Raw genomic sequence first — 12872 nt, 5'->3', positions numbered from 1 at the left:
AAAAGAAAAAAAAAAACCACACCACAATCTACAATTCATGTGCATAGGAAATTTTATTTCATATACTTTAATGTATGAGTGGGAGCTCTGGTAGCGTAGTGCCTAAGGCACTTGACTGCTAACCAGAAGGGTGGCGGTTCAAACCCTCCTGCCACTCCTCGGAAAGAAGATAGGGCAGTCTATTTCTGTAGTGATACTGCCTTGGAAACCCAAGGAGGGGTCGCTATGAGTCGGGTCTGACTCGATGGCACACAACAACAACAACAACAATGTATGAGCTATTTAACTAAGTCTTCTGATGTATTTAAACTTTCAGTTCAATTAAACATCCAGGTGACTACGTTTTTGTCACTGATTTGATTAATTATTAAGCTGATTTGATCAAAGGTGCATTATTTTGGACTTTGGGTAGGTATACACTTTGCCTTATTTTAGCTTCCAATAGGAGGCAGAAAGTGCAATATAGTTAAAAGCTGATAATCCTGATCAAGCTTGTTGTATACTGACACTAACCCAAAACCTAACTATTGTGATCAGATCAATTCTGACTCACAGTGACCCTGTAGGACAGAGTAGAAATGTCCCATAGAGTTTCTAAGGCTGCAATATTTACAGGAGCAGACATCTTCCTGTGGACTGGCTGGTGGGTTCAAACTGTTGACCTTCTGGTTAGCAGCTGAGCACTTAACTACTGCCACTAGAGCTCCTTATACTGACACTTGGGACCTTAAAAAAACCAGTTAACCAGGAGTTTGTATCAGATTTTCTTCAATGTATGTTTAGCTCTAAGAGCGTATATTTTCATGAAGGATTTTTCCTTTATGCTTTTCATCTTAGAGGATAGTATTTTTCTTTCCCAGGATTTACTAAGCATGGTCATACCCAACAAATCATGCCAAATTTTATAAGAAACTTGATTTAACAATTCAATCTATTTCTTTCCCAGGACATTTTCTCTTCTATTCTATCCATCATAAGAAAAAGATTTTGCATAATATCACAGTAATTGTAACAGCTTATGAAATTGATATTGCTCTTTGTTCCTCTGAAAATGAATTTAAAGCATAACTACTTCAGGAGACTTTCAACTAAGAAAATATTTTCATGAAATTAAGATGTATGCCAAAGTGTTGAAATACTAACCAAAGATGAAATTTAAATTTATTTAAGTGTCAACTGATGTTTTATGAATACTTTAAAGCTGATTCATTTGTGGTTGAACAAAAAAGACTGCAAAATTTCTATCCATTAAAAAGCCTTGGTAAAATGTTGTGCAAATACATGGTAATGTGGGATATTTCTGAGATTAACTTGACAAGCTGTGAAGCAATAATAATAAGCCCATGATTATCAGGTCTGGCACATACTTGAAAACAGCGATCAGCAGGTTCACTAGTAGGATGTTGGCCACTAGCAGGTAGCATGCCATTATGGCTGGTGTCAGCCAAGCACCTGGGATACAGGGTGGGAGCCTCTTGCCATCTTCATCATACAGGTTTTCACCACAAGGAGCTGGAACGAAAACTTTGTTTTTGTGGCTTAAGCAACAAGTAATTGTTACATATATTATTAAATTACCTATTTATTTTATGATACGATTTTTTTCTGATTTCCCAAGCAATAAATTTCTGTGTGAAAATATCAACTTATGCAAAAAAAGAAGCTAAGAAAGTTACTACTGCACTCAGGGTTAGTTGTTCTTAATTTGTCATATTTGCATTTCCCCACTTGTTCGTTTTGTGCATGTGTGTTGTTTTCTTTCTTTCTTTTTTTTCTTTAATTTTTTTTTTTTTTTTTTTTTTTTTTTTTTTTGAACATTTTATTGTGTTTTAGGTGAAAGTTTGAGCTCTGGTAGCATAATGCCTAAGGCACTTGACTGCTAACCAGAAGGTTGGTGGTTCAAACCCACCAGCCACTCCTCGGAAGGAAGGTTGGGCAATCCTACTTCCATAGTGATACTGCCTCGGAAAGGAGGGGTCGATATGAGTCGGCCCAACTCCACGGCAAATAACAACATAACAACAACAACAGGTGAAAGTTTACATAGCAAATTAGTTTCTTATTCAACGATTTATATGTAAATTGTTCCTTGACTTTGGTTGCTATCCCTGCAATGTGTCAGCCCTCTCCCCATTTCCACCCTGCTTTCCCCTTTCTATGTTTCCAGTTTCCCTGCTCTTCCTTGCCTTCTCATCTTTACTTCTGGGCAAATGTTGCCCGTTTGTTCTCATATAGTTGATAGTTCTAAGAAGCACATTCTTGACTGGTGTTATCATTTATTTTCTATTACAACTTATTATTTGGCTGAAAAGTGACTTCTGGAAGTGGCTTCAATTTCAAGTTAAAAAGGTTTCTTAGGGTAAAAGCCTTGAGGGTTCCTCCAGTCTGGTATATCTGGCCTTTTTTTTTTTTTTCCCAATGACTGTTTTGTTCTACATTTTTCTCCTGTTCTAACTGGGTGTCCCTGGTCAGAGCGATTAGTAGTAATAGCCAGGTACCATCTAGTCCTTCTGTCTCAGGCTAGAGGAGTCTGTGGTTCATATGGGCCATTAGTCCTGCAGCCTAATTGCTTCTGTGAGGCTTTTGTTTTCTTTTGCTCCAGATGTTGTTGTTGTTGTAGCGACCCCTCCTTGGGTTTCCGAGGCAGTATCACTATGGAAGTAGGATTGCCCAACCGTCCTTCCGAGGAGTTGCTCCAGATGAGAGGAGACCAATTCTTGTATCTTGTAAGATTTTAAGACCCCAGATGCTACTCACCAAACTAAGATGTAGAACATTTTCTTTATGAACTATGTTATGCCAATTGACCTAGATGTCCCCCGAGATTATGGTCCTTGGCCTTCCAGGCCAAAAACTGACTTCCCCTGTATTGTGAATGTGAATTGGCTTTCCCTTCAATGGAATTAACACTCACCTACTATGTAGTAAGTAATTCTCCCTCTTTTCCCCTCTTATCCCTGGCAGCCATCAAAGAATGTTGTTTTCTGTGTGTAAACCTAGTCTTTTTATAAAAGTGGTAGCATACAGTATTTGTCCTTTTGTGATTGATTATTTAATTCAGCATAATGTCCTCCAGATTCATCTATGTCACAAGATGTTTTGTGGACTAATTCTTTATTGTTGAATAGTATTCTATTGTGTGTATGCATCACATTTTGTTTATCCATTCATCCATTATTAACGTACACTTAGGTTGTTTCTATCTTTTTGCTATTGTGAATAATGCTCCAGTGAACATGAGTGTGCATATGTTTATTTATGTCATTGCTCTTATATCTGTAGGATATATGCCTGTTGTTGTTGTTGTTATGTGCCATCGAGTCGGACCTGCCTCATAGCGACCCCTTCTTGGGTTTCCGAGGCAGTATTACTATGGAAGTAGATTGCCCCATCTTCCTTCCAAGGAGTGGCTGGTGGGGTTGAACTGCCAGCATACTTAGGAGTGGTATTACTGAGTCATATGGTGTTTTTATTTCTAGCTTTTTGAGGAAGCGCCATACCATTTTCCACAGTTGTTGTACCATGTTATAGTATCACCAGCAGTATATAAGAGTTCTAATCTCCCCACAACCTCACTAGATTTGTTGTTTTCTGCTTTGTTGATCAATGCCATTTTTGCAGGGGTGAGATGGCATTGTATTACAGTTTTGATTTGCATCTCTAATGTCTAATGATCACTAGTATCTCCTCATGTGCTTGTTAGATGTTGAATGTCTTCTTTGGTAAAGTATCTGTTTATGTCCTTTGCCTATTTTTTGATTGGATTGTTTGTCTTTTTGTTGCTGAGGTATTGAAGTTTTCTATGTATTTTAGAGATTAGACTCTCCTCAGATATCATTGACCATTTTTTTTTTCTCCCCAGTCTGTAGGTTCTCATTTAACTCTCTCCATTTTTGTTTATTTATATTGTGCTTTAGGTGTAAATTATAAAGCAAATTTGTTTTGCATTCAATAGTTCATGCACATTTGATTTCACACTCTGGTTACCATCCCAGCCATAAAAAACTCTCTTACCCTCTCCTCCCTGTGCTCTTCATAACTATGCATTCCTGTCTGTCCTTCTTTTGCTCTGTGTGAATGCTGTCCCTCTGGTGTCTCATGGCTGAGTGATCTCAGGGGTGCATTCCCCTAGATTAGGTGAGTGCATCGCCCTGGGGTAGGTGTTCTGCATGTAGGTCTTTCTACTATTGGGTTGAGCCAATCCATGGAAGTGAGTCCATTTCTAGGCCCAAAGGGTAACCCGGGGCAATAGTCTCAGGGTTTCACCAGTCTCTGTCCGACCAGTAATTCTGGTCATTTTTGTAATTTTCGAATTTTGTTCCACATTTTTCCTCCCACTCTATCCGGGATCTCCCATTTTGATCCCTTTCCAAGTGGTTGACATTGGTAGCCAGGCACCAACCATTTAGTTCTTCTGGTGTCAGGGTCATGAAGGCCTAGGTCCTCATGGTCCATCTTATCCTTGAACTAATTGTTTCCAGATACCTTGGATTTTCTTCACTCTTCTTTGCTTCAGAGGAAAGGAGTCCAATAGTTGTATCTTAGATTGCCACTCGAAAGCTTTTAAGACTCCAGTTGCTACTCACCAAAGCAGCTGGTAGAACAAGACTTTTATGTACTATGTTTGGTGATGTGGTGTCTAAGGCATTTGACCGCTAACCAGAAGGCTGGTGGTTCAAATCCACCAGCCATTCCTTGGAAAGAAGATTGAGCTATCTCTACTTCTGTGGAGATACTGCCTCAGAAACCCAAGGAGGGGTCAACGGCAGTGAGTTTATGTTGTGCCAATTGAGCTTGATGTCTCCCAAGACCATGGTCCTGTGTCTGCAGGCCCCATGATTCTTTCTCTCAGGGTGTTTGGTTGTCTCTGAGAAGTTACCCCAACTCTGTCTTCTGTAATGTATGTGGCTAATTTTGTAGCTTGGTAAACTCTTGTGATGAACATAAATAATAAATTTTTAGGAGGTTAGAGTTGTCTAGTTTATCTTCTGCTGTTTGTATATTTTTAGTTATGTTTTGTGTGTATTTATGTCATAAATTAGGCCCCCAGCTTAGTTTTTATGCTATCTCCTCAAACCAAACAAAACCAAACTCCCTACCATTGAGTCAGATCTGCCTCATAGTGACCCCTCCTTGGGTTTCTGAAGTAGTATCACTACGGAAGTAGATTGCCCTATCTTCCTAGGAACTTTATAATTTAAGGTTTAATATTTAAGTCTTTGATCACTTTGAGTTAGTTTTTGTGTATAGTGTCATTGTATTTTCATATACAGAAGTTCTTAAATTTTATGCTGACAAATCTATCTCTATGGTTTCTTCCTTTATTGTTTCTATTAGAAACTTATTGTGGCTTCTAATTATTTAACACTTGCTTGTTTTCTTGGTTTTATTTATACATTAACTTTGAAAATAATTTTGTAACATAGTGTGTGGTAGAGATCAAACTTCCCTCTTCCCCTCAATCAGTTCTCTTCTGGTGTCATTAAAAAAAAAAAAAAAATTCCTTTCTCTAATCATCTGAAATGGCACCTTTATCATATAGAAGAAAAAAATAGGATGATTTCCAACAGTGGTTAGTGAAGTAATCTTCATGAATTTATATCTGCTTACTTTTTTTATAAGTTTAAAAAAGTATTGGCACCACTACATGAAAACATTGTTCTGCATCCTACTTTGGTGAGTAGCAACTGGGGTCTTAAAAGCTTGCAAGTGGCCATCTAGATGCAACAATGGGTCTTTCCTCTCCTGGAGCAAAGAAGAATGAAGAAAATCAAAGACACATGGATACAATTAGTCCAAGAGACTTATGGACCATGCAAACCTCAGCCTATATGACCAGAAGACCAGAAGACCAGAGACCAGAAGAACTTGATGGTGTCTGGCTACCACTGTCAACCACTTGGAAAGAGATCAGTGCAGGAGATACTGGACAGAGTGAGAGAACAATGTGGAACAATACTCAAAATCATAAAAAAAAAAAGGCCAAGCTTACTGGTCTGATAGAGCCTGGTGAGACCCTGAAGACTATGGCCTTTGGATACCTATCAGGCCTGGAATTGAACTCACTTCCATGGCTTCCAGCCAAACAATAGACAGGCATATAGGGTGAACATTTATACCAGGTAGATACACTCCTGAGAATGATCAATCGTGGGGGAACAGAAGCATAGTATTTGCACAGGGCGTGTATTTACTCAGGGGGCAAGAATGCATAGGGAAGAAGGACACATGGAAGGGGTACCTACAGGGAGGAAATGGGAAGAGAGCTATTACATTGTGGGCATTGTGGTCAATGTCATGAAACTATGTGCATGAACTACTATGGAAAATTAATTTGCTCTGTAAACTTTCACCCAAATCACAATATATATTAAAATAATAATAACAATAAAGTATTGGTACCAGAAAAGAAGAGAGGGATTTGAAACTTGTATACGATGATTAGTAATTGGCTAAGGAAAGGCTAATTAATAAACATGTTTCCCAACCAGAATTATCAATTCCATGTCAACTTACGATTAATTTCCATAGCGTAGACTATACATCAATTGAAAAGCAGGATTTTGTTTTGTTTTGTTTTCAGTTGTGACAGGAGGGGAAGAAAGAAAAAAAGATGACAGTTAAGAAGAAAGTAAAACAAGTGAGTTAACAACACAAGAAATGTTTTACTGGCAAGAAATGCAAAGATTTCAAACCTCAGAATTATAGACTTAAGCTTAGAAATAGTGATCTATTTGGGAGAATTGTACACATTAATTTTAGGAAAATATGTTTTACATGAATATTTATTTCACCATATGTTGTAGGCAATAGCAAAATCTCAGTTTAAAAAATTTCATGAAAAATACATAATGCTACTGGCAGATGATCATTTTAACTTACAGGTTAACCCATTGAAAAGCATTCCATATGTTCCAACCCAAGCACATCATAAACACAAAAGATATGAAATTACTATGCAATAATCAGATCTAATTGGAAAACACATTTAATGGTGTTGCCGAACATAGTTTAGCCTCAAGTCTACTTGTTTACCTATCTTCTATCATTACTGGATTTAATAATAATTATAAAAATTACAGTTTATATTGGAGTCGAAGCTCTTAGCATGCATTTTTGTTTTACCTAAGCTGATACTCTTTTGAAATTAAATTAGATTTTTATGTTCTGGCTTACCAAGCTACAAACAAATCTAGTACAATTTGTGGTCAAAACTCAAACTCACTGCCATCAAGTTGATTCTGACTCATAGTGACTTGCATTGTTTCTTTACAGAAGCAGACTACCTCATCTTTCTTCTGCAGAGCAGCTGTTGGGTTTGAACCACCAACCTTTTGGTTTGCAGTCAAATGCTTTAGCGACTACACCACCAGAGCTCCTTCATTTGTGGTACTTGTAATAATAATATGTTCACATTGCATTATAAAGACTAGAAAGGAGGTATTGTATGAACTACTTATCAGTCTAACCTAGTGAGAGTATATATACTTCCAACCCTGAGTTCCACATGACAGGAGGATGTTCAAAACCTTCTGTTCTCAAATAGCAGAACACAGGCAGCAGCAGACACACTATTGTACATTATGCTTTATGTGAAAGTATGAAAACATGAATGGAAATGTTGGTACTGATATGAAAATGAGACCAAAGCACCTCATTCATTGGTGGTGCATTGGCTGTCCCCAGTGAAACAGGTAGAGGAACACTGAGCTTCACTTCCCTCCAACACAAATTATCATAATTTACTAGCTCAGTCTGAGTAGAGCTGAGGTCTGCATTTTCAAGAAATCCATGACAGGATTACAACTCATTTCCTTGTCTAGCATCTAGATTATTGTTGATAATAAAAATAGCTCTGGTGGTGTAGTGCCAAGGCATTTGACTGCTAACCAGAAGGTTGGTGGTTCAAACCCACCAGCCACTCCTCAGAAGGAAGGTTGGGCAATCTACTTCTGTAGTGATACTGAAACATCAACATCTTGTAATCTACACTTATTTCTTCATAAAGTAATTGGATGCCTTGTGACGATGAAAAATATTTTATTTCCAAATTAACACAAATAATAACTTCAAACCCACTACCATCGAGTCGATTCTGACTCATAGGGACCCTATAGGACAGAGTAGAATTGTCCCATAGAGTTTCTAAGGCTGTAAATCTTTATGGAAGCAGATTGCCTCATCTTTCTCCTGTGGAGTGGCTGGTGAGCTTGAACTACCAACCTTTTGGTTAGCAGCCAAATGCCTTAACCACTGCACCACCAGAGCTCCTAATTAACACATACTTATCCATTAATTTGGAACTGATCATCTGCTTCAGAAGCAGGGAAGAGAATCTTACTATGAATTCTATTCTTACGGTCTATCTGGTCTGCAAACACCTCTCCGTAGATCATCCAGTAGGGCATATAGAAGATGTTTCGGGCCAGTCTCCAAGAAGGTTCCTCATCTGGGTGCAGAATGGCTTGACGGGCTACTCCAAAACTCATCAGCACAACCAGCATGATGACCACAAAATATAGCATGTCGATCATCTGAACAGAGAGAACACATGCTTCTTTTACTGTCTTGACTCATGGGCCAAGATAACTCTGGTCCATTATATTGCTCTCACAAGTGCTTGATTAGGATGATGAAAGCATATTTTCCTTCTCTCAATGCTATCCAGGGGCTACTCCATGCAATGCAAAGGCTTACTCTAGAACATTGATATCATCTACTACTCACAGTCCTTCTTGCTTCTCCTCTTCTGTTGCCCATAAATAAATGTATAGTTGCACATGGAGAAAGGGAAGAATTATGAGAAAAGATATAGTTTGTATGGGAAGCTGAGGAACAATAAGAGGAAATACCTAAAATGGTAAAAAGATGATAAATTGAGAGCATACACCGATACTTATTCATTCAGTATACAAATGCTGAGCAATGGTTATAGTGATCAATGATCTGTGTACTGTGGGTACCGGACTGGTAAAATTTCTAATTTTGGACATCTCTGAAGAATGAGGATCTTTGCTGGAATAAGCTAAACTATCTCCTTTAGCTGTAAGCTACTTGCTTTAAAGAGTTTTTCCTAAATTTAGGACTTTTTTCTTTCTTCTGGGACCAAGCCTAACACAGGCTATTTTAGGTAATGTAATGATATTCCATTCTTAATTTTTAGTTTCATATTCTATACCCTGCTCTGGAGTAAACTTTGGCATGGATTTATCTTGACTTAATCACACAGTATAGATTTATCTCGGCATACTTACACAGATAATTCTAATTACCTGTGCCCTCTCTAGGTCAGAGGACAGGTGCTGAAGATTGTCTAGAATACATGTAGGGGAATGAACCAAGGCACCCTCTGCCTCTGGGTGCTACCACATGTTTGAAAATTGTCAGTCAGATTAGCACCATATAAACATTCTGAAATGGATGTAACCTCATAGAACCTCAAAACCAAGTCCCCTTATTAAGGAATGCTGAAAACTGTTTCTACTCATAAAGAGTAGAATAACTATTTTGAGATACCTGCTTTGCTGTTCCACTACTCATCGGGCAGTTTGTCATACTGTCTTGGCTTACATGTTGTTGTGGTGTTGGAAGCTATGCCACTGATAATTCAAAAGCCAGCAAGATTATCCAAGTTGGACAGATTTCAGTGGCGCTTCCAGATTAAGACAGACTAGGAAGAAGGATGAAGCCAGCTCCACTTCTGAAAACATAGGCCACTGAAAACCTTATGAATAAGCAGGGAATTAATGCCTGATATAGTGCTGGAAGATGAGCTTCTCAGATTGAAAGTTACTCAAAATACGACTGGAGAAAAGGAAAGTTGACCTTAATGACATGGATGGGGTAAAGCTTTTGGAACCTTCAATTGCTGAGGTGGCACAACTCAAAATGAGAAGAAATAGCTTCAAAAGTCCATTAATAATTGGAACATGGGAAGTATGATGTATAAATCTAGGAGAATTGGAAGTTGTAAAAAATGAAGTGGAATGCATAAAAATGGATATCCTAACCATTGAAGCACTGAAATTGACTGGTATTGGCCATTTGAATCAGACAATCCCACGCTTTACTATGCCAGGAATGACAAATCGAAGAGGAAAGGCATTGAATTCATTGCCAAAAAGAACATTTCAAGATTTATCCTGAAGTACAATGCTGTCAGTGACAGGATAGTATTCACATGCCTACAAGGAAGACTAGTTAATATTCCTATTATTAAAATTTATGCACCAACCACTAAAGCCAAAGATGAAGAAATTGAAGATTTTTATCAACTTCTGCAGTCTGAAATTGATGAAACATACAATCAAGATGTATCAATAATCACTAGAGATTGGAATGCAAAAGTTGGAAACAAAGAAGAATCCCTGGTAGTGGGAAAATACAGCCTTGGTGATAGAAATGATGCTGGAGATCACATGATAGAACTTTGCAAGACCAATGACTTATGCATTGCATTTTCAACATTTTTTCAACAGCATAAGTGGCAACTATACATGTGGACCTCAGCAGATGGAATACACAGGAATCAAATTGACTAGATCTGTGGAAAGAGAAAATGGAGACGCTCAATATGAACAGTCAAAACAAGGCTGGGGTCAATTGTGGAACAGACCAGTAATTACTCATGTGCAAGCTTAAGCTGAAGCTGAAGAAAATTAAAACAGCTCCACAAGAGCCAAAATATAACCTAACAAAAGGCTATATCCCACCTCAATTTATAGACCACCTCAAGAATACATCTGACACATTAAACACCAAAGACTGACGACTAGATGAATTGTAGGATGACATCAAGGACATCATGCATGAAGAAATCAAAAGGCCATTAAAAATACAGGAAAGGAAGAAAAGACCAAAATGAATGTCAGGAGAGACTCTGAAGCTTGCTCTTGAATGGACAGTAGCTAAAACAAATAAAAGAAATGAAGTAAAAGACTGGAAAAGAAGATTCCAGAGAGCATCTCAAGAAGACAAAGTAAAATATTATAATGAAATGTGCAAAGACATGGAGTTAGAAACTCAAAAGGGGAGAACACACTCAGCATTACTCAAGCCAAAAGAACTGAAGCAAAAATGCACACCTCAAGTTGCAATACTCAAGGATTCTATGAGCAAAATATTGAATGATGCAGAAAGCATGAAAAGAAGATGGAAGGAATACACAGAGTCACTGGAACAAAAAGAATTGGTTGACATTCAACCATTCACATGGTAACATATAATCAACAGCTGATCAATTGAAGAAATCCAGGCTGCACTGAAGGAATTGGCCAAAACACGGCTCTAGGAATTGACAGAACACCCGTTGAGATATTTCAACAAACATATGCAGCACTGGAGACACTCACTTGTTTATATCAAGAAATTTGGAAGATAGCTACTTGGATAACCAACTGGAAGAGATCCATATTTGTGCCCATTCCAAAGAAAGATCCAACAGAGTGTGGAATTATCGAACAATATCATTAATATCACACCAAGTAAAATTTTGCTGAAGATAATTAAAAAACAGTTACAGCAGTATATTGACAGAGAACTGCCAGAAATTCTAGCTGGATTCAGAAGATCCAGATTCAGAAGATGAGCAACAAGGGATTTATTGCTGCTGTCAGATGGATCTTGGCTGAAAACAAAGAATACCAGAAAGATGTTTACCTCTGTTTTATTGACTATGCAAAGGCATTTGACTGTGTGGATCATAACTTATTATGGATAACATTTCAAAGAATGGGAATTCCAGAACACTTAATTGTGTACATCAGGACCAAGAGGCAGTCATTAAAGCAGAACAAGGGGATATTGAATGGTTTATAGTCAGGAAAGGTATGGATCAGGAAAGGTATGTATCCTTTCACCATATTTATTAAATCTGTATGCTGAGAAAATAATCCAAGAAGCTAGAGCATATGAAGAAAATTTGGCATCAGGATCAGAGGAAGACTCATTAACAACCTGAGATATGCAGATGATACAACCATGATTGCTGAAAGTGAAGAAGACTTGAAACACTTACTGATGAAGATCAAAGACTACAGCCTTCAAGTATTGATTACACCTCAACATAAAGGAAATAAAAATCTTTACAACTGGACCAATAAGCACCATTATGATAAGTGAAGAAAAAATTGAAGTTGTCAGGGATTTAATTTTATTTGGATCCACAATCAATGCCTATGGAAGCAGCAGTCAAGAAATTAAATGACTTATTGCACTGGGAAAATCTGCTGCAAAAGACCTCTTTAAAGTGTTAAAGAGCAAAGATTCCACTATGAAGACTAAGGTATGCCTGACTCACCCACTGCCAAAACCCACCGCCATCAAGTCGATTCTGAGTTATAAGGAGCAACACAGACACAGAGAGAAGGAGCACATGCTGGGAAAGACAGAAATGCATGTGAAGGTCGCTAAGGAACTGAGAAGTGCCAGGGATACAGATGCTGAGGCTACACAAGATGAGACAAAGTTCTTCTTCCAGAGCTGACAGGAGAGTCTTCACTTATAGTTGTTGTCCTGAGTTTGGATTTCTATCCTCTTAAACTGTGAGAGAATAAATTTGAGTTATTTAAAGCCACCCATTTACAGTATTTCTGTTACAGCAGTTCTAAGACAGAAAGTACTATACTCATTGCCATTGAGTCAATTCCAACTCATAGGGACTCTGTAGGACAAGGTAGAACTGTCCCTTGGGTCTTTATGGAAGCAGAATGTCACATCTCTCTCTTGTGGAGCAGCTGATGAGTTCAAACTTCTAGCCTTTCAGTCAGCAGCTGGCACTTTAACAACTGCGCTACCAGGACCCCTCTAGAAAGTACTACAGATAATGATAGAGTACTCCATGGAATACACTCAGGAGCATATATATATATATA

General features: G+C 38.0%; 1 protein-coding gene across 1 annotated transcript in view; it reads right to left on the bottom strand.

Annotated features, from left to right (window-relative positions):
• TRPM1 (transient receptor potential cation channel subfamily M member 1) overlaps positions 1-12872 on the bottom strand; it is a 219368-nt gene that overhangs the window by 50954 nt on the left and 155542 nt on the right. The window contains exons 22-24 of the mRNA XM_042782188.1: positions 8360-8534; positions 6517-6537; positions 1368-1512 (exon numbers count right to left, since the gene is read on the bottom strand). Coding sequence (XP_042638122.1) covers positions 1368-1512; positions 6517-6537; positions 8360-8534 — 341 coding nt within the window. The remainder of the gene's footprint in view (positions 1-1367; positions 1513-6516; positions 6538-8359; positions 8535-12872) is intronic.

Source organism: Orycteropus afer, unplaced genomic scaffold (genome assembly GCF_000298275.1).
Source record: "Orycteropus afer afer isolate SDZICR_OR568_19922 unplaced genomic scaffold, OryAfe1.0 scaffold00256, whole genome shotgun sequence".
Taxonomy (NCBI): Eukaryota; Metazoa; Chordata; class Mammalia; order Tubulidentata; family Orycteropodidae; genus Orycteropus; species Orycteropus afer.
Note: the sequence above shows the minus strand (reverse complement) of the source record. Positions and strands in the feature narration are given on the sequence as shown.